Raw genomic sequence first — 23478 nt, 5'->3', positions numbered from 1 at the left:
TAGAGCCAATTACTCTTGATTAAACTATCACTTTGCTTTGAAACTTTAAATACTTGTTAGAAATCAAGCTAACTACCTCTAGGAAAAAAATTTGTCTCAATCTAATTGGTAGATTGACAGATATCTAAGAAAACCTCATTGGTCCTCAAAATCCTAAATTCTAAGACCATAATCTACAAAAACCTTCATACTTTTCAATCTAATCGTTTAATCAAATCCAAATTCATAGTACACATCAAGCACAACTACATCCACAAATCCAAAAAATTTCACTTATAGCTCTATTATCAAACTCCTGAAATTACCCAAAATACTAATCTTATTTTATTTTCTAAAAATCAGAATCATTGAAAATAACTTCAAATTTACAAAGCTCTTACAAAGTCATTATCTACCCAAAATCCTTAAAATTAATGCTTATAGAAATTCTATTAAGTCTGCTCTTCAATCCTATTTTCTAAATTAAAGAACTCCTGATTTGTCATTGAGGCTCAATTTTGTGCCTTGGAGTCTGATTTCAACCCAAGTTCATAACCGACCCTCTTCGGGTATCAATTTTTGTCCCTTTTGAAGTAAAGTCTATTAAAACCAATTGTAAGTACGATTGATAGCTCTAATAGTTAGTTATAATCAATTTTATGATTTTTAATATATTTTTACTAATTTTAATGCTAATATGATTAATTTGTGGATCCAAATTAGTTTTTTAGTTAATTATGACTTAATTTATAGTTTTAGATTATTAATTAGATAGATACTTCTAATTATTAGATTAAGTGATTGTTAAAAATTCTAAAATAGTAAATTTAGAAGGTCTATGATTTCTTTTTCTTGATTTGGTTTAAATCCTCTTTTGATATTAAAATTAGGATTTTAATAAAATTTGTCTTTTAAATCCGAGAAATTATATCTTGAATTAATCCACAATCTTAATTTTCAACCCTAAGATTAATTCATAATTTGACTATGATTAAAAAATCCCTTAAGTCTAATTGCTCTATCTTCTTATTTAATTTTTTAAGATTTTTTAAGGTTAAATTTCATGCCACAATTTAAATGGATTAAAAATATAATGTCTAATTGTTAAAATAATGATGATTTCTAAAAAATGGAGGTGAGTTAATTTTTATGGTGGAGTTTCCTTTCATAGTGATTTTTATCACTATTTGGAATTGAAGAATGGAGAAAAAAAAATCAAAAAATCAAAATTATATTAATTTAAGGCCAAATTAAAATTAAGAGTTGTGATTTGCCAAGAGTTTGTACTTAAGGGAGTTCAAATTGAAGAATGGTGATCATGAAGGCTTTGATGGTAAGAATCCTTATTGATCTCTTAATTATGATAATTAAAATTAGAATTCTAGTTAAAATTTATAACTAGATTAATAAATTAATTAGTTTTAATGATTTAGAACTTAGATTTGGACTTATGAATAGTAAAATTGAGGATAAAAATATGATTTGGATACATTGGTGGTATTATTTTTTTCCAAAAGGCATTAGTTTTTGAGATATAGGCATTTCGAGACTTGAAATTGAGTTTAGGCTTAGGATCTTTGTAGACCTTTAATCTTAGTTAGGAATTTTTGATCTAGATGGTAGAGATGTGTCTGCTACTTTTGGGCCTCCTCCCACATAGTTAAAAAGGCTTGGGTGGCTGAGCTTCCCCTCTCTCTCCATTTTTTCTTATAGCAAAGCCATGGCAAAAATATTCCCCCATTTTAAGAATGCAAATCTTATCCTTTAACCTTATACTGCCTTGGTTTTTTTTTTTTTTTTTTTTTTTTTTTTTTTTTCTCAATATGTCTATTTTCATTTTCTTCTCATTAAATTTTGTGGCCAAATTCTACTTACTTTTAGCTTTTTAATGACATAAGGCACGCTTGATTTGGAGCTGTGACAGATTTTTGGCAAATTTTTAAAGTAGCAAGGGTCTACTGCCCTTGGCAGCGTAAAAGCATCTAGTTCAAAAACCCATAACTCGGTGATCCCTACCTCAACTTTGATGTTATGTGAATTACTGGAATGAGTACACTTTGAAGTCTATTTTACTTTAAATTTTGAATCACTAACTTTCAAGCTATAAAAAATTCATAATGAATTGTTAAGTGAGAAGGGTTCTGCTAAGTGAGAAGGGTTTTACTGCCTCGGCAATTAGAACAGTTGTCTTTGAAAAATCATACCTCAGTATTTACTTAAGTCTTTTTGCTGAATTTTATTGAAAAAGAAGCATTATAAATTATAGTTTTAGAAAAAAATAGAGTTGTGAACTTTGAATTATTAACTAATTTCTAGTAAATTTTTAAGTAGAAGGGGGTTTGCTGCTTAAGTAGCTCAAGTTCCAACATTTTGGAAATTCATATCGCAACTGTCAAGTATTGGATCACCACAAAATCTAGAAGATAGAAACAATCCTAAGTTTAGTTCAACTACAAAAAATTTCAAGTACATAAGAGTTGTGGTGGAATCTTGGCAAATTTCTAAACAACAAGGGATGTGCTGCCTCAACTTGATATACTCTAAGTAAGTTTTTCTTCCCTAATCACCTTCTAATCACATTGTTTAGCATGTAAATTTCTATATTATCACTCATTAATTTTATTCTCATTAATAAATATTATTTAATAATTTTAAAGAAATTTTTACCTCATTTTAGAAATTAATCTTAAATTCTTATCTTTCCATCCATTTTCACTCTTTAAGGATAAAATAAAATAAAATAAAAAAATATATAAAAATCAATCTGATATTTTAATTTTTTCTTATTCATTTTAATTTTAACCTTTAAATTTTTATTTTTAATCTTCAACTTATACTTCTATTACTTTTAAATTTTTTACTTAATTTTTAGTTATTAATTTTAATTTTAATTTTTTTTAAAGATACTCCAACTTTCTATATATAAGATATATATTGTCAGCATTCATAATATATAAAAAATATATAAGATCCTATGACAATAGTACGTTTTAAAAAATATATGTAATCTTCCAACTTTCATCTTTTATCTTAAAAATCTTAACTTTATGTTAGTGCTAAACTTAAATATTTAGGGCTATTTACTACATGATTTTTAATTCTAGATGAAGTTTGGTGATAAAAACTTCATCCATGGATAACTTTCTATATATATCTCCGGTTCACATGTTTTAATATCCTATGGAAAGCCTTAGATTAGTACTTTAGTATGGTCTTAATTATTTTATTTCCTCTCTTTCTTTTATTATTAATTCGTAATTTTCAAAGTTTAAGTTTGATGAGATAAGTCTTGGAAGGTACTTAACTAAATGAACTACAAATGCTAAAAACTAAATCATAAAAATCTGTAACTAACTTGTTTGGGTTGTTGGATTAATTTTGATTATTATATAATTTTATTTTTTTCTATCTTATATATGATTTGCATCTCCACATCAATTAATATTAGATTCTAATCTAAGATATAATCTAATTAAATCAAATTTAAATGAGGGGAGAAAAAACCACTCACATCAACTCCTAATTCTCTCTTTTATATGCCTATATCTTTTATTTTTCTAATTTATCTTATTTTGCTTTATTTATGGTCCTACAAAATAAATAGAAGTTACTTTTCTAAAAAGTCAGTACTACTACTAAAAGTTTTATTACCTTCTTATCTTTTATATATATTTTTCTGCTTTATCTTTTAACATGGTTTTTTTATAATAAGATCCATATTGTTATCTTTCACTATATATTCATGTTAAAATATGACAATAGTACGTTTTAAATCCCTCACAAAGCAGGAAAAGAATCAACAACATCAAGAAGGCTTATGCTTATATTGTGCAAAAGCTAAGCATAGTACTCAACATTGTCCTAAGAAACAACTTAATTATAAAATGAAAAGTACGATTGCCAAAGAAGACAATGTGTTAGAAAAAAATTGCTTTAGCTACAATAAGGATCATACGACTGGAATCATATGTAACATCTTGCAAAGGTCTTATTCTCTCCTCTGATCCCTCACCTTATTTTACAGTAGAAGTCTGTTTAAGACTAAAAAATCACAAAGTCTTAGCCTTGTTGGATTCAAGAGTCTTAGCTTGTTTTATATATGAAGACCTTGTCAAAAAACAAGATATATATTTAGTTAAGAAAATCAAACCTGTGCATGTAGAAGTAATAGATGGATGTTCATTATCTTCTAGAGATGTTACACATGAAACTATTCCTATAGAAGTAGTAATTAGTAGTCACAATAGTTTAATAATATTTAATATGATTAAATCTTCTTTTAACTCGATTTTTTTAGGATTAATGTGGTTAGAAAGATATAATCCTCAAATAGATTAAATTTCTGGCAATCTTAATTTTTTCCATAGTTTAACTTAAGGTCTTTTTAGGTAAGTAGAAATCCATAAGTTTAGTATATTTAAATCCTTATTGATAGGTGCGAGACCTTTCATGCATGTCACAAATGAAGGGTCATCTTTTGCTATATATGCGACGTCCATTGTTGATCATGAGAAGATATCAAGTGGTATTTGTAGCCAATATCAAGATTTCCAAGAGTTTTTTTTTAAAAAAAATGTAGATATTCTTTCGAAGCATTGTTCTTATGATTGTACCATTGATCTTCAATAAAGAACTCAACTACCATTTTGATCAATCTATAGCCTATCACAAAATGAGTTGATTGCACCCAAAGAGTATATTGATGAGAATTTGGCTAAGAACTTTATATGCCATTCTAAATCTCTAACTAACACTCATATCTTATTTGTGAAGAAAAAAAGACATCTTTGCAAATATGTGTGGATTATCAAAGATTTAACAAGATCACCATGAAGAAGAAATATCCTCTATCTTTGATTTTAAGACTTTTTGATCAATTAAATTAAGTAAAGATCTATACAAAAATAGATCTATGAGGAGTATATAACCTAGTCTGCATTAAAGAAGGAGATGAATTGAAGATTGCTTTTCAAATTAGGTATGGATATTTTGAATATAATATCATGCTTTTTGGACTTACAAATGTATGAGCTACTTTCTAATATCTAATCAATGATGTCTTTTGTGAGTTTTTTGATGATTTTGTCATCTGCTATTTAGAATATATTTTAATCTATTCTAAGAATACAAAAAAGTATGAAATTCATGTTCATCATGTGTTACAAAAACTAAGAGATGTAAGATTTTATGCAAAGATAGAAAAGTGTGTATTATACACTACTCAAGTTGACTTTTTGGAGTACATCATTTCCAATGAAGGCTTTATAATGGATCTAAAGAAGGTCCAAACTATCATAGATTGGAAGATTTCAAAAACAGTAAGAGATGTGCAATGCTTTTTGGGCTTTACCAATCATTATCAAATCTTTATCAAGAACTTTTTTCAAGTTGTAGCTCTATTCACATGTTTGACTTGTAAAGACAAACTTGAATGGAATAAAGAAGTCGAAGCATCATTTGTTGCTTTGAAGAAGGAATTTACTTTTGTACCAATTTTGCATTGTTTTGACTTTTTTAAGATATTTTTTATGAAAATAAATGTATTAGACTTTGCCTTGGATGCAGTATTATGATAAATAAAAATAGATGACAAATTCCATCCAGTAGCTTTTCATTCCAAGAAATTTTTAAGAGCTGAGATTAACTATGAGATCCATGACAAAGAACTTCTTGCAATTATGGATTTATGTAGAAAATGGCATCATTTATCTAGAAAGCACTTCAAATTAAGTCACAGTATATATAGATCATAAGAACCTCGAGTATTTCATATTGGCACATATTTTGAATCGTCACCAATTACGTTGGAGCATGTCATTATGAAGATTTGATTTTAAGATTACATATGAACTTGAAAAATAATAAGATTTATCAAATACTCTTTTTAGATGCTTTTATCTTGTTCCAAAAGAAAGAGATGTATCTTTTGATCAACAATGAACAATCCTCTTCAAACCAGAGCATTTTCATCTTCAAGCAATAAAATCAAAATTGATTATTGATTCAACTTTTGTTAAACAAATTCAATGAGGTATGTCCTTTGATCTTCTTATTCATGATATTAAGAATCTTTCTTCTAAGTCTTATGATATTCTAAAGTTCAAATTCAAAAAAAACATACTCTATTTTGAAGGATACTTATATGTTCGAGAAAAAGAAGCACGTTTATATGTATTCTTCAAGAAAGTCACAACTTTCCAACAAGAGGACATTTTAGATACAATAAGATTTTAGAGCTTATATCTTGAGATTTTTGGTGGCCGCAAATGTAGAAGGCAATAAAAGACTTTGTTGAGTCATGTGATATTTGTTTAAGATTAAAAACTCCTTGTCAACAATCCTATGGACTTCTCCAACCATTGCCTATATCTGAACAATCATGGTCTTCCATTTCTATGGATTTTATTATAGATCTTCTAAGTTGAAGTTTATATGTTTTTATATTCGTAATCATAGATTGTTTCACCAAAATGGTATATTTTGCACCATATATAAAATTTATTTCAGGTAAAGAAACAACTAAACTTTTCATTGATAATATCTATTCCTATCATGGATTGCCAAAGGATATTATAACGGATAGGGAGACTCAATTCGTATCAAAATTTTAAAAAATCCTATTCAAGATTCTAAAGGTGGATATAAAACTTTGTTTGGCTTTTCATTCTCGAAGTAATAGGTAAATAGAATAGATGAATTAAGTCCTAGAGCAGTATTTGAGATGTACTATTAATTATCATCAAGTTAATTGGACAACTCTTTTGCCATTGGCAAAGTTTGCATATAATAATTTGATACATTCTTCTACTCAATAAATACTTTTTTTTGCTAATTATGGTTATCATCCAAGACTTGATACTTTTGACTTTTTAAAAGTTGATAATCTTATAGCAAAAGATTTAGTTAATCATTTGTTAGAGCTACATGCAACAATGAAGATACAATTAAAAAAACTTCAAGAATGACAAAAGACCAATGCAGATGCATATTATAAGGAGCAAGCACAATTCAATGTAAGTGACAAGGTATGGTTACTTTGTCGCAATATCAAGACTAATTGTCCTTGTGATAGGTTGGACTAGTGTAGGCTAAGACCTTTTTCTATTTGTGAACAAATCAATCATGTTCCTTATTGATTTTATCTATTAGAATTTATAAAAATCCACCTTATATTTCATGTATCTCTTTTTGAGCCATATAAGATAGTGAATATCTCGAGAAGAAGACAAATGCCACCTCTTCCTGTAAAAGTGGATAATAATCAAGAGTTCAAAGTAGAAGAAGTCTTAGATTTAAGATGGTGCCAAAATAGATTGGAATATCTTATTCATTAGCATGGATATGATATTAGCAAATACACATTAGAGCTAGCAAAGAATCTTGCAAATGCAATAAAGAAAGTTAAAGCTTTTCATCAACAACATCCATCAAAACTAAGATGAAGAATTGTAAAGATCCATGAAAAATGATGACTGCTTCTCATGGAACTCATCTTTAGAAAGAAGAGTAATATTATGGATATATATATTTATCCCAATAGTTACTTATATGATTAGATAGAAGTAGATAAATATAGATTAATTTTATAAAGTCTTCTAGAGAAGCTTCTTAGAAGCTTTATAGATGCGGTTTTGACTTTAGATGTATTTGTAGGTCAGAAACTTGGCCAACAAGTTAATTATGTGTTGGTAGCTTATGGAACAAATTAACTCTATATAATAGCTTGTGGAACAAGCTAATTACGTAGGACATATATAGATAATTCGCCTTGTAAGTTAAGACATGTGGCTAACAAAGTCAATACATGTTAGAGGTCCTATAGAATATCGCCACGTAGCTTTTAGTTGGAGAATATATATGGAGGCAAGAGTGAAGCCTTCTTCACTCTTGTTAATGCCTTTCTAGTCTTTAGTCTTATTTCAAGACTTTTTAGTCTTCTTGTTTTTGGCAATAGTCATTCTAGTTTAATATTATATGATCTTTTGAGTGACTTTCTAATTTTCTTCACTAACACAAGAGTGTATTGAAGATTTTCTTTCTTCAAGATTCATATCCTTGATATAAATTTTACTACACTAACAATCTTAATGGAAGAAGAAATAAGACTTCATATGAATATAGAAGTAGAATTTGTAGATATTACAAAGTACCAAAGTCTAATAAAGAGTCTAATAAAGCATGGTTGAATTAGAATAACAAGCAGCATTTCACTGTAGTCTTCTTTATAATAGAGGTAAAATATAGAGCTCTCTCTAACAATTCAAGGAAAATAATGTAGATATATATATATATATATATATATATATATATATATATATATATTAATGTTTGAATTAGAAAAATAACCAGTATGACCAAAAAAAATATTTTGTAATAATTAGGACTCAATAAAACTACTTAAGAATCTAATTTTACATGCAAGGACTAAACACATCAAGCTAAAATATTATTATATCAAAAAAAGACTCAAAGAGGATAATATTGAAGTGATCTACATTCATACTAGTAAACAAAAGATTGATAACTTTATAAAACCTTTGAAAAAGATATATTCTCAATAATTTAGATAAAAAATAGGTGTTTTCAATCTTAAAGATTAATTAAAGTATTATTCCTATTAATAGATATTTTAATCAAAGAATACATATTCAAATTATATTTAAAAAATATACTCTTTTTTTTATTCTAAAATGATTCTTTTTTTTTGAGAAATGAAACATTTGCTCTTATGATATATTCCTTCAAATCTTCTTTTAATAAAAACTTGAATCTATCCAATTCAATCTTATAGCAATGAATCAAAGAGAGAGGCCTCTTCCATCTAATTAACAACATTATATATATCCTATGTTATCTACTTTAAAGAAAGAGACGACCTACCACTTAAAACTCTTTCCTATAAAATGCTTCTTATTCGCAAAGTACATTGAAGATAAAAAAATGAGGAATAGATTACAAAAAATTAGAAGTTTTTGCCAAAAAAGCTCAATCTTAATATTTTGAAGGAGGTAGGTAACAATGTCCTAGTGTCTACTACAAATCTAAAAGTATATGAAATTAAAACATTGACATAAAAAGAAAAGTTCATAATATCAAATATGTTGAACCACAATCTTTGACCCAAGAAGCCAAAATTATACAAAAATTATATGTAAAGTCTATCATCAACTAAAACAAAACCACAAATGTTTGTGACTATCAATGACATTACTAGGATGAAGAGAAGTCATTGAAAATAAAGTGAAAGATGGTTATTTAATTAAACAATTAGAGAAGATGTTCACCAATTCCTAGTGCAAAAATTGAAGTAAGACACTCAACATGCTTTCTTCTACACCGCTATCATCTCACAATTTATCCATACTTATGATTAGTATATTTTTGAATCTTCAATACTCTCATAAGATATAAAAGAAGGTGTTGTAATAAGTCATATTCACTCCTCATGGCAATAATAATAAGACACATCTAATATTTTAGATGAATGATTGTATTGGTGTAACTAAATGAATGATTATATTGGTATAATTGGATGAATGATTACATTGCCACCTCATGGCAGCTTGCCTTTACAAATGGATAGGCAAGTAAATAGGGATCAAGTTGTCACTTTTGTTAAAACTCCTCTTAATCATTCATAATGCTAGATTTATTCTTTGCTCATATTTGACTGCAAATAGATAAGAGTCCTGAAATATTTATATATTGTATTTGTACTATCACCAATTCACTTCTTAAATATACTCTATTCTATATTCTTTGATATAGTATTGGGTTTCAACATGAGTTCTGAAAGCTCTTACATGTGCTGCATAGGATGATGCTCTCACATGATGACCGTGGACTTGTGATCAACCTAGTGCACTCATACGAATTATAACTAGTGACAAGCCTCTCCATTGTACTATGCAGGTGGGTAGAGTAGAATTTGCAAGTTCAAATGAGCTCGATAATAGCAGAGAATGAAGTGCACGCGTTATCTAGAATTCCAGGTTCATCTGGGATCACTACAAGCAGTGCAGCGAATGAGCTTGGAAAGCAATTCTTTGCGCATGTTTTCAATAGAGAAAGGATGGCTTTTACTTATTCAAACTGTCTTGTAGGTCAATACACAAAGATTGTAAATCTGAAAGCATTCACTTCAAATCACTCCACGTCTCCTTCTAAATCACTCATTTCAAAGCGCTCACGTCGTACCTGACAGGACTGAAGTCTCCCGATTTCTTCACAACCTTAGCAAAGATGTCCAAGAATGTGGGATCCGGCAACACACCCGACGGCTGGGTGTGCGTCCAATGCTTCTCCACGTAATCCGCCACTCTCTTGCCAATTTCTTTAGCGTCATCGACAGAACTTTGGTAATGAGCTCCAGAGTACATTCGTGACTTCCCAGCTTCAGTAACAAAGGCATCAAGCGAAGTGAAGTTCACAGTCGGAACGGGGACTCCAACAAAACCTTCGCAGTTAAAGGTGCCTCCACCTTCTATGAAGAAAGGCACGTCCTTGTCCTTCCCGAAGTACTTCTGCAAGGGCCCCGTACCGGCGGATACAATGGTTACGGTTCCGCTTGGGTACTCGGGTTCCAAGGGAGTTGGATGGTAGGGCGACCAGTCGGGGATTGGAGCGTGAGTGCCATCACCCGAGCGGAAGGCTTGCTCGGGCCGCCAGAACCAAAATCCGAACTTAACAGTCACTTGCGTGATAGCAGCGTCGTGGATTGACACACTGGTCTTGGCAAGCAAGAGGACGCTGTCGTAGAGGGAAGTGTTGGAGGGTAAGGCGGTTTGGATTGCAGCAGACGCAGCCTGCTCGAAGCTACATTTGAAATTGCTCAAGCGAGGGCACGCGTACAGATTTGCGCTGAGGTTCATCGCAGCGGTGCGGCCCGACCATCCGGCACGTCCAATATCCTTCAATCCGTCCCAGTCAGCGTCCCATTCGGCCGATGGAATTACTGGGGGCTTGAATTCGCTGAGGTAGTCCTTTATAAACTGAAGCGGGTGAGGGAGTACGAAGGGCTTCCACGAGACCATTTGGTTGAAGAAAAAGTGGGCGGCGTCTCTCCCTTCGGGTGTGGTAGCGAAGTGGCGGAACACACCAATTTGGGGATTGATAACATCGTCCACAGCAGCGTGGACTGGACCCTGAGTGAACTCTGATGCTGGGCTCCGTTGACGAATCAGATTCACAGCGACGGTCTGGCCGATCCGCTTTGAAAGCCTCTTTTGTTTTTCCGTAAGGTCCATCGATCTTAGCTGACGATCTAGTAGTGGACCGAGGTTAAAATCTAAAATTTGTGTCCAAGAGAAGTAGTGGGAGAGGATCTTGAAGCTGGCGAATGCGACGACTGCCTGCTCAGTGGTGCAATCGCCAGTGGCTTTCAGTGCAATTAGAGCGTGCCACTGGGCCAGGTGCAGCTGAGGTTGGATGGCTGACGTCAACGGTGCAAATCCAAGGTTAGTCGCTCCTTGAGGGCAAATGAGCGTGTCCAACATGTGCGTCCACTCGAAAGCGACATTATTAACCACGGCAGTTGTCGAAGCAGGCGCTTGTAACATCACGATTATAGTAATCGCGACACACAGCAACTCCTTCGTCCTAATGGTGAGGGTCGTCATGATCATCAACGATGCGAGCTACTGCAGTTCGACGAGTCAACAAACGATCGGCACAAGGAGCACATAGCAATTATCAGCTGGCATTCATGACCGCAAAGTCATAAATTAAGGTTGAAAAAACTATTTTTCCCGATTACGGAACCAGGAATATCAGTTCAAACTAAGAATCGGGAAATGCTAGTAAAAAATGAAGTGAAAAATCGAATCCTAGATTTTTCTGAATCAGTGCAACACCACCAACATCCAGACACGCACGAATCGAAAAAAGTTTTGAAAAGGATGTTTCAGGGTACTACCATTAAGGCATCTTTAAGAAGATCAAAAGCAAGAAAATCTACTTTCTTCGTCAAACATCAACTTGCAGAGACAACCCAATGGAAAACAGAAAATGAGCGCTTCACTACTCACGCACAAAAACACACACTTTACAGCCGCGGAGGTGAGAACAGAATCCCATAGGAATTGAAGCTACATCAGCTACACTTACCAGTTAGGCTGCCAGGTTTGAACCGCGGAACTGGAACCGAAAACATAAATTACTCTATGTGGCAGTCCTTATATACCGAGCTCCGTTGCACCATTAAGGCATGTTCGAATAGCACGAGCTCATGTGCTACGGGCTGATCTGTTGCCCACTGCGCGATGACGGAACGCTGACATATCACAATGGATTCTTCCGAGAATTGTCGACTTGGACTATTATCGTGCAACAGACAGCGGAATCACCCTCATGATTGCGTACAGTCGGCTTTACGCCGGATTACTGGATCCCCATGGACCCAGTTGCCATTTCTAGATTTCGGCAGTCTGCTGGGAATCTCTGGTTATAGGCCACCGTACAAGACAGCAGCGTGCTCCCCACCCTCGGTGAATCGATGCCAGGATTTATTAGTATATATCAGTGCGTATTTATCTTGTCTTCTATATTAATGCATTATTCAGTTGTAGAAAATACATTAACGCATCAGTTTGAAATATAATATGTTGTATATATATATATATATATATATATATTATTCTAGACCCATGCTTCATTATATTTTTGAAATGGAGAACCGCCCCACGTATATAGTACTTGACAAATGACCAAGTGAGTCTTAATGGATAATGTGTCATGGCTATTTGGATATTCTGTTTGAAACGATCGGGGCACAGTTAATTTCAACGTTTTTATAGTATGTAAAAATGTTGTTGAAATGATTTAATACAAAATTATTGTAATTTATTTTCATTTTTCTTCCACCTAAATTACATAAAAAACACGTTTATCTTTCGGTTCGCTCTCATGCTGATATACAATACCCATACATAAAACATGTTGAAGACTACATACTGGTCACTCATTTGTCTCCTACTTTACATGATACTTTTGGGTAGCTTTAGAACTTATACTAGGAACTGTTAAAGAGTGTGTTTCAGCCGTATTCGAAAAGAGCTTTCGCCAACGCATCACAAATCCAGAAAGCTGTGATGGCTGGAAAAGCAACATGGCTCTTAGCGCGGTAACAATTGAAACTAAACAGACTTACTTTATTGAATTTTTGTTGGTCTTATCTGGTGCCGGGAAAACTACTTAACGAGGAAACGTAGACCCAAATCGGTGGGGAACCTGCAGCAGTGACCTGATATTTACGCTTGCAGTGGCCTGATATTCAGACATGCAATCATGTTTTTCTCATATCCGTGAACAAATTCCTCCGCAGTAGGGAATCTGGGCCCCACCGACAAGTGGCTCCAACCGCATTAACGTCTTCAAACCGGGTGATGAAGATCTCTGCGACATCAAGGGCAGTCCGTGAGCATCCTCTAACCTTAGATCCTACCTGGGCAGAAGTTGACACAAGCCCGAAAAATCTACTCCACCTGACTAAGCTCAAGCCCGATTCTCTGCACTTTTCTGCAATTGTAGCTCCATCTTGAATGATGAATCGAAATTAGAGAGCATTGACTTTGTGTGCGACTTTCACATCCTTGGATTACCTTGAGTTCATAAAGTTTCGATCGACTAGATCAACGACCTCACTGGCAGTGACAGGTGCATCGTATTCATCCAGGTTTATGCAGAAAACCACACGTTTCACTTCTTGTCCTCCGGGGTAGTTATCATTTCGAGATGTGATCGTCTCTGAAGACACAGCCAGTCAGCTCGACCCTCGGGGTGGTTATATGGAAGTCTGCGACCATTCCCTATTAAAAACTGCGCAGTAGGGCTTTGGAGGACACATGTACGACAAAATGTATACAACACACGAGAAAACAACAAAGTATCTTGAATTGTCTCAAAGTTTCTAGCTCTCAATTGGGCAACACCTCGAAAATCGGACCCGTGAGTCGCTGGATGTATACCAACTACCTTCTTCATTTCATACTGCTTTTCGCCGTAGTCGTTTCATTCTATCAGTCGTCCAACATGTACATCTTCTGTGGTAAAACTATCACAGTGTGCACACGGTCACTTGACTGGCTCGCATGCTTAATGAGCAAGTCGTCTGCAAGCAGTTAACCTTTGCAGCTATGCGATACAACGCCAAAATATTAGAAAGAATTCGTTAATATACTGCGTGAGTTACTGGTTGCTCTCAGTGACACCGACTTACATACAAATTTTCCTGAAACGAAAGACACCATAAAAATACGCAATGAGAATCAACGTGATTGAACAGCATGTACAGCTAAAATTCCTTTCACATCTTCGCCACATTTCTCAGCACTCACGGTATTCCTGCTATCCTATACAAGAATTACGCAACGTGTGGTATCTCACTCATGCTTATTATATCAATGACCCGTCATCTTGTGGGCAGTAATCTCTCAGTACTTATATAGGTATTCCAGCTAGGAGACTATCGTGGGTGATTCATCATTCAGAGAACCGACGTATTCGAAGGTGTGCTTGGCGCAAGATTACCTGCAAGAAGCAAAGACTTCTGGGAAGTTATAACTTTTGTTTCCATGAAGTGGCCAGAAGCAAAACACGAAATTCATCACGGACTCCCACCATGTTCCAGATGTTGGAGAAACGACCAGAATCCGACACGCCTTCAGATAGAGTTCCTAAAATATCCAGGTTGGTTGCCTCTTAATGATGGAACACGGGTACTTTTAAGTTGAGTATCTTTTCTTTCCAGAAGGCAAAAAAATCCACAACTCGGACTAAAATTGTGGCATTAATAGGTCAAACCGAATCTCTTTCTCGTCGAAGCACTCATGCGTAGATTGCTGGAAGGATCATCTGGCCCTTCATTCCACCTTTCCATCTGATACACCACACAGATCACCAATGAGGATGCATTGTTGCAGTTTGAATGAACCATATAATCGCTCACAGAAGCTTCACAACAACATCAGAAACATCTACAGAAAAAAGTAACCCAAATCCTCATCATCGATTTATGACATGTGATATTACACAAGCCAAGAGAATCCGATTCTTTTCGAGGCTCTATAACTTTTCGTTCCACAATTAAAAAATGATCGTCCAATCCGAGCACGAATATCTTTGCAGACCGTAATTAGGCGTCAAACCCAACAGTACGAGAGATTCTGCTCTCAGTTCAGCACCAAAAATGGACGTTCCGCAGGGAACTGGCCTCTCACGATCTGACGATAGAATGTTCAATGACGTGCAAAGCAACATGCCCTGGAAGCCTTTGACAAAGGCTGCGAGAGCAGGGACTTGGGATACACAAGACAAGGTGAGGGATGTATCCACAGTGAGCGCCAGTCCTGGATTACTCCTTCAATATCCATGTCGGCCACAACTTGCGCTTCCCACCTGCCCTCTACTTCGCCATCAATCTGGAAGAAACTCACACATTCTCATGGGTTCATCCACTGTCTATTGGATGAACCTGGGCATTGGCAGTGGACATGCATGAAGTGGGCAGCAAATGGATTTGCAATAGTTCAAATTGGCTATATTAATTAAATTTGTGTCTTTCTTTACAATTTGTGGCTTGTGTGCATGTGTTGACATGGCCTACTCTACTCTAGGTTTGAAGGGAGGAATTCTTTAGTTATTGGGAAAATATCTTATATATCCCTCAAATATGTTGAAATATCAAGAATACCCTTATATTCTTGATAATAGCTTATATATATATATATATATATATATCCCTAGAATTGTTAATAAAATATTGAAAATTTGACAATTCTATTAGTGATTTTGTCTTCATATGGATCCAAATAGTAGCTTCTATGATTTAGTGTATCAAAAAAGAAAAGCAAAGAAAAGAAAAGAAAAATGTTCTACATGATGCATACTCTCAATCAAATTGTTATGAAAGGAAGAAAGTGCCATAGCTGTTTGATAGTATACATCAGGTAGATCTGTCCTTTGTACCATCCTGTACTTTATAGCCTCTTATAATGCTTTATCTATATGTAATAATGAGAGAATAATGTGTGCCAATTATAAAATTCAGCTTTAAGTGGTTGTAAATCTAAACTTCTTAATATTCTCTTTTTGTTGAAGGAGAATGCATGATATAATATCAAGTGATTTGATTTCAATCAAATATGTTGTAAGCAAAATTTGACAATGCCCACTGCATAACTTTTTGCTATTCATTAAATAGTTTTGTTGGCAAAAACACAATAAAAAATGCATGTTCATTCTCATTAGCACTTGTAGATCACCAAGCCTCAAGTGAAGAAGTATTACAAACATACGTAATTATCTAAATAAGAAGTATTAGATAGATGATAAAAGTAAGTAGTTAATATAATATCTTATAGCAAAACTTTTTAGAAACTTTATAGATACGGATTTGACTTTAAATATGTTTGTAGCTGATTAATAGGTTACAAACTTGGTGAATAAGTTAGCCACGTATGTGAGCAGTTTTTTCTTCCCTTACTTAAGTTCAATTTTATTCAATTATAACTTAGATTAAAATTCAATATTAACCAATGTGAGCACTTAAACCATAAAATATATATATATATATATATATATAATCACAATTAATCCAACCAAATACAATAAGTTAAGTATATAATTTTTATAATTTCTTAAATGTTATAGTCTAATAAGTTAATTACCTTTGAAGGTTTACTTGGTCAAGCTTAAACTCTGAAAATTATGAAAAAAAATAAATAAAAAAAAATAAATAAATTAAGTTAAAATTAATCACTAAAAGTTGAGTGAAGAGTTTAAAAATAACCACAATAAAAAATTGAAGGTAAAAAGTAAAAGTTATAAACTACAATTAAAAGTAAAAGATAAAAATAAAAAGATAAAGTTACTTTTTATTTTATTTTATCTTTTAAAGATAAAGATGGATGAAAAGATGAAACTTTACCATTAATTAATGGAATGAGGAAAAAGTTCTTAAAAATTATTAAATAATATTAATTAATGGTAATAAGACAAATGAGAGCTAATTTAGCAGATTAGATGCTAAAAGATGTGATTAGAGAATAATTAGAGATGAAAACAATAACATATCTTGAATATGTCAAGTTATAGGCAGCTACCCTTGCCACTCAAAAATTCACCAAAAATACTTTGAGACTCTAATATATATGAAATTTGGTGTGATCAAAGTTAATTCCAACATGCTTCTATCTTTCTAAATCTTGTGGAAATCCGATCTAAAATGCTTGAGATATGGTTTTTTCCAAGTAGAGCCACTTAGGCTGCCTAGGAAATAGACCGCTTTTACTTAAAAATTCACTAAAAATTGATTAATGATTCAAAGTTAATAATTATAATTTTTTCCTAAAATAACACTTAGAAATATTTTTCTTCAAAAAAATATTTGATGACAAAAAATTAGTAGGTATTAAGCTATGTTTTTCTAAAGTTAATTTTTCTAAATTATTGAGACAACAGATCCATCTTCACTTTAAAAATCATCAAAAATTTGTTATAAGTTGGAAGTTAGTGATTTAAATTTTCTAATAAACTAGAATTTAAATTTCATTCTTAATAGTAAATCACATTAAATCTGAGTTATAGATCACTAAGTTACAAATTTTCAAAGTTGACACTCCTACATTACCGAGGGCAATAGACCCCTTGGCACTTAGAAATTCGCCAAAAATCCGTCTAAGCTTCAAAGTGCTTGTGGCTTGCATATTTGAAAATTTGGTAATTGGAAGAAGATAATTACCAAATATTTCTCAAAAGCATAAAAAATGAGTGATTGAGAGGAAAAAAAATACCGAGGTAGTGACAAGGTGGGAGAAAATTTCTTCAATTAAAAGCCTAGAAATAATTTGGCAAGGCTTTGCTTTACAAAAGGGAGAAAGAGAGAGGGAGCTCAGCCACCCAAGCCCTCTTAATTAGGTAGGAGGAGGTCCAAAGGTGGCGGCCACATCTCCGTCATCCAAATCAAAAAATCTCTAACCAATATCAAGGGTCTACAATCACTCTAAGCTTAAGTCCGATTTTAAGGCTGAAAATGCTTATAACTAAAAAACTAACACCTTTTTGGCAAAAATAATACCACCAATGATTCTAAAACATACTTTTATCCTATGATTGACTATTCACAAGCCCAAATCCGAGATCTAAATCATAAAAACCAATTAATTTGCTAATTTAGTTGTGAATTCCAACTATAATTCTAATTTTACTTAGTCTACTTGGAAGTCAGTAAGGTTTCTTGCCATCAAAGCCATCATGATCATCACTCTTCAATTTCAACTCCCTTAAACATGAACTCTTAGCAAATCCAAGACCTAATTGTAATTTGGGCTTGAATTAATACACTTGTGATTTTTTTTCTTTTTCTCTAATTTTCAACTCCAAATAGTAATTAAAATCACTAAGAGAAGAAATTCCACCACAACAATTAGCTCACCTCCATCTTTTAGAAATCATCATTAATTTAACAATTAGACTTCATATTTTTAATCCATTTAAATTGCAGCATGAAATTTAAGCTTAAAAAAATCTTGGAATTAAATAGGAAGATAGAGCAATTAGACTTAAGAGATTTTCTAACGATAATCAAATTAGAAATTAGCCTTGAAATTGAAAACTATGATCATGGATTAATTCAAGATATAATTTCTAGAACTTAGAAGAAAAATTCTACTAAAATTCTAATTATAGAACTAAAAGAGAATTTAAATCAGATCAAAAAAAGAAAATTATAGATCTTCTAAACTTACTATTTTTAGAATTTAAAACAATCACTCAATCTAATAATTAGAAGTATCTATCTAATGAATAACCTAAAAATATAAATAAAGTCATAATTAACTAAAAAAGAAAATTTGGATCCATAAATTAATCATATTAGCATTAAAATTAGTAAAAATATGTTAAAAATTACAAAAGTGATTATAACTAACTATTGGAGCTATTAATTGTTCTTACAATATATTGCTCGTATTGATAGCTTGTAGTACAAATTAACAATGTGGCATACATATAAAAAATATTCTTACAAATTAGACACATATTTCTTTTATTTGGACTCATGTTGGAGGTCCAATAGAATGTTGCTATATAGCTCCTAGTAGATAGTATATGTGGAAGTAAGAATTTCTTATTCTTAGTCTTATTTTAAGAGACTCTAGTTTTATTGTCTTTAGCAATAGGTATTCTAATTTAATATTATAACATCTTTAAATGATTATCAAGTCTTTTTGAGTGACATAAGAATGCATTGACCTTTTGGTTCTTTGAAATTCATGTCTTTGATAACTTGATAAAAGTGCTTATTTATTATTCTTATTTTATTTTATAAATAAGTGGATTATTTTATTTCTATTATTATATTTTAAGGATTTCAAACTATCTACCTTTAAAGTAATATTCTAATTTTTTGATAATAATTTTTTTTAAAAAAAATAAAATAATATTCTTTGTAGAAATTTTATTTGATAATAGCGATTGTAGATTAGTCTCTTCCAATTTGATTTTTTGATTTGTTTGAGTTGTCTATAGAAGAAAATAATTATGGATGCCACTCTTAGTGGAAGTGAGAATAAATTTACAATAATTACAAATCTTCATGAGCTTGACAATACTCTTAAGATGAAAATCTCGCATATTTTTTATGTCAACCATAAAAGTACTATTTCTACACCTGTAGAAGAAATCAATAATAAAATTTAAAGTCTACACTAAAAAGTTATGCAATTGAAAGAAGTAAATAGATCAAGTTTATTACTAAATTCAAAAAATCTTACTATTACAAGTATAAAGGAAGTAAGAATAAGTATGCCAAAAATGTTTGATAGAAAAAAATCAAAGTTTTAAGGTGTGGTTGTTGTTTTACTTATTCCGAAAGAAACCTCCTAGAATAAATCCATATAGGGGAATTCAAACACAAGGAAAGACCATCTATATGAGCTCCAATTTTTAGGGTCATGCAATTAACCGCTACTGCTGAATGCTTACCATACCAAAGAACACTTAATTTTTCCTCCTACTGTCCACTCTCTCATATCAATACAATAACATCCACGACAATGATTTCAGTACCCTGTGTAATTCACGAACACACAAGCATATCCCAAACCCTGCAATGAATAACTTTCAATCCACAGAATCTGATCAAGACAATTCCTTTGATTACAATTCCTCTCCACTAAACTTACAACCTTGCGATAAACAATGACTGGAAACTTCCATACGTCCTCAATCTTTCACAACAATTGATAAACAGTGATCCATAAACAACTTCGTAAATCAAACATTAATTCATTAAATCGATTCTCTTCACTAGAATCAACACTAACACAAAAAAAACAAGAAAACTAAGAAGAAGAGATAGCACCAAGCTTATCTCCGGCTCAGTACTATCGCAGTCTAGCATTCTTTTCCCCTCTCCCATCTTCCTTATACTACCCTGAGATACCAACTCCTATACTACAAATGATAACTACTTTTCCTGATTATTCATCCATTCTACCTGCTGAACCACTTTTTCAGCAGTTATCTATCCATGTTTACACTATATACTAGGTATCTACATTCTGAAAATAACTACTTATTCTACATAGCCTCACTCTTATCTGTGTAGCGTCCTCGCAAACACTCAATTGATACCTATCTAAAAATTATCTAACAAATCTCCACAAAAATTGCGATCCCTCTCGCCTATCTAATTAATCAATCGCTGCAGTATTTGTTATTGGTTCCACTGATTCTGGTTCCAACTGCAAATCTCCGTCTTCTTCTTCTAGTCTATCGACTCTTTCCTCAACTGGTTTGATAGATCTTCATTATACTCTCCCAATTCACAGACTTGAGCTTCTAATTTCAAGATCTAGACATCTCAAAGTTCCAATTGTTGTTGCTGCTGACTCATCCATTCTAGAACATCTTCAATCGACACTTGTGACTGGCTCCTCACTGTTAACTTTTATTTGGAACTACTACTCTTGAAAACATAAGAAATACAAGAAAATGGCACTCCAACCAACCCAAAACAATACCACAGAATGACTTTAACTGGTGCCCCACTCTTATTCTTTTACTACTTGGTGATAATGACAACAGGTTATCCATACTGTCCATGAAAGGTAATCTTTTTTGGTGGCCATATTTAACTTTCAGAAATTTTGACATATCTTGATTTTTCCATTCTTCTTTGGTACCATCACGATTGGCGACACCCATGCACTATGCGAAACAAGATAAATAAAACCCACGTCGAGGATTTTATCCAATTCCTCTTTCACTAAAAGAAAATATTTTGGATTAAGCCGGTGTTGTCTTTGCCGAACTGACGTAACACCCTCCTCCAAAATAATCTGGTGCTCACACATGTCAACTGGAATCCCTTTCAAATCCGCATACGACTATACAAAGGTAGATTTGTGATGGACAAAAAATTGTTTCCAAGCATTCAATTCTATACCAATAATATCGGTATATATTTTAATTAGCTGTGGCGTTTTGTTGGTGCCCAGGTTAATAGATTGACACACAGGGTCTTCAACAACCTCTGATTTAATTATCTTCTCCTGATTTGAATATCTTGTATTATCCGACATATGGGAACCACCCAAATCTGTTCCAATGTGTTGACTCTATTGACTGCAAGATTGTTCATCCATTCGGCAATAGCATGATCCGGGTTAGTCGCATCCTCTTGATGCAGTAAATATTCACCGGGACTTCCACATTGGTAGACTCCTTCCTTTGCTGTTGAAGTGTTTTGTCCTACCCCAAATTGCAAAGAACCTATAGCATCGTCATCTGCCTCAATCAATTGACTCTCGTTGTCCGATGTAAATTTTGATTTTGGCAATTGAGATTCTCCATAATATTGTACCAGGTACATCTGTAGAACAATCTGATCCCGGCCTTTTCCAATTGTCAATGTGCCTCGGCCCCAATAGTTCTTAGTTTTGGCTTGATAAAGCCAAGGTCTGCCCAATAAAATGGGATACAATAACGTAAAACTCTATAATCAGAATACAATATAATTGATTTTGTATGTCAATCCCGTGATTACAGTGGCAATATTGCATAAGATTCCCATTGGCTTTACCCAACTATGATCTGCCATTCGCAAGACCAATGTCGTAGGTAGCAATTGCTTTAGATCCAAGTCCTCCATTATATCCGTGTTCATTAAATTCACACTGGAGCCACCATCGACCTGAATCTCTGGAATTAAAACGCCATTGATTGATACATCGATTGTTGGTGCTCTCGGATCTGGGTTTAAGCTAACTTCATGAATTTCTTTAGTGTGGGATCTGCATCGTATTAGCACTAAATTCAATGTAGATCGACATTCTGGTGCTACAGCCAAAAGTTGCTTCATTGTTTTAGGTTTGCTATAATATAAGTATAATCTTTCTTAACAACAATAAGTATTTTTTATTTAGTAAGATATTTAAAACATATCATATCTATTTGTATATCTTCTACTTCCAAATATATGTATTTTAAAAACGTGGATATTTCCATTAAATTATGAAAATATTGAATCTTAATTAAGCAATTCTCAAATCAAAATTTTAAAAGTCAATTGTTACACTTTACACCAAAGTTAATTATTTGACTCAATTTCTCAGGATCAAGTAATTTTAGCATTAATTTAATTACTTCATATTCTAATCTATAGAATAATTGACTAATAATTATAGTATCATCTTATTTGATATTAATTACAAGTTATCAAAATTTTCAAACATATAATATTAATGATAAATTATCTTATTGTAAAATATGGATCTTATTGGTTGTAATACAAATTACATCATGTTTTCTATACATGGATTAAATATTTGCCAAAAAAACCTCTTAATTACTTAATATTAGATCATTTTGTTTAAAAAAAGATAAAAATAAAGATAAAAAAATTAAAATTAAAATTAAAAAATTTAAATAATATTTTAATAAAACTAACTTGTAATCTTGGAATTGGATAGTTTTGGAGTTAAAGTTGAATCATTAGTTGCACTTGATTAATGAGTCTTTAAAACTATGATCTTGTGCCATTAAACTTTTCAAACAAGGCAACTTTTGATTATCTAACACTTGAAGGATGTTCCACTATGGGAGAAATAACATGATTTAGTATAGATGTTGAAGCAGTTCCAATCATCTCTATATCTTCATTTCTTATCAATTTTATTGCTACTTGTGGTGGTAAATTAAACTTCTTGCAAGAATTAATTTTTTTAATTATTCTTACATTTATATCATTGTACTTTTTATTTTAATAAGCTTTGCTATCATAACACAATAAAAAAAAGAAGATATTTAATATTGCTTAAGACAAATATAAGAAAGAATTTGAGAACATAAAAATTCTAAGAATAATATCAACTTCAAAGAGGATAATTTCTAACTTCTAATATACTTATGTTTTATCAAGAAAAAGACATAATTTATTTTTAATTAAAAAAAAGATAAAGCTCTAATATTGTAAGTATATTCTTGTCAATCTGTCAAAGA

At 32.3% G+C, this 23478-nt stretch overlaps 1 protein-coding gene across 1 annotated transcript; it reads right to left on the bottom strand.

Moving 5' to 3' along the window:
- Window positions 1-10034: 10034 nt before the first annotated feature.
- LOC112280048 (uncharacterized) lies at window positions 10035-12218 on the bottom strand. Its single transcript, XM_024514988.3, has 2 exons — window positions 12085-12218; window positions 10035-11618 (listed from the first exon to the last, which is right to left on the bottom strand). Exon 2 carries the CDS (start codon window positions 11601-11603, stop codon window positions 10152-10154), a length of 1452 nt encoding a protein of 483 aa, XP_024370756.1. The 5' UTR covers window positions 11604-11618; window positions 12085-12218; the 3' UTR covers window positions 10035-10151.
- Window positions 12219-23478: the final 11260 nt, after the last annotated feature.

Source organism: Physcomitrium patens, chromosome 1, assembly GCF_059467195.1.
Source record: "Physcomitrium patens ecotype Gransden chromosome 1, ASM5946719v1, whole genome shotgun sequence".
NCBI classification, from domain to species: Eukaryota; Viridiplantae; Streptophyta; class Bryopsida; order Funariales; family Funariaceae; genus Physcomitrium; species Physcomitrium patens.
Note: the sequence above shows the minus strand (reverse complement) of the source record. Positions and strands in the feature narration are given on the sequence as shown.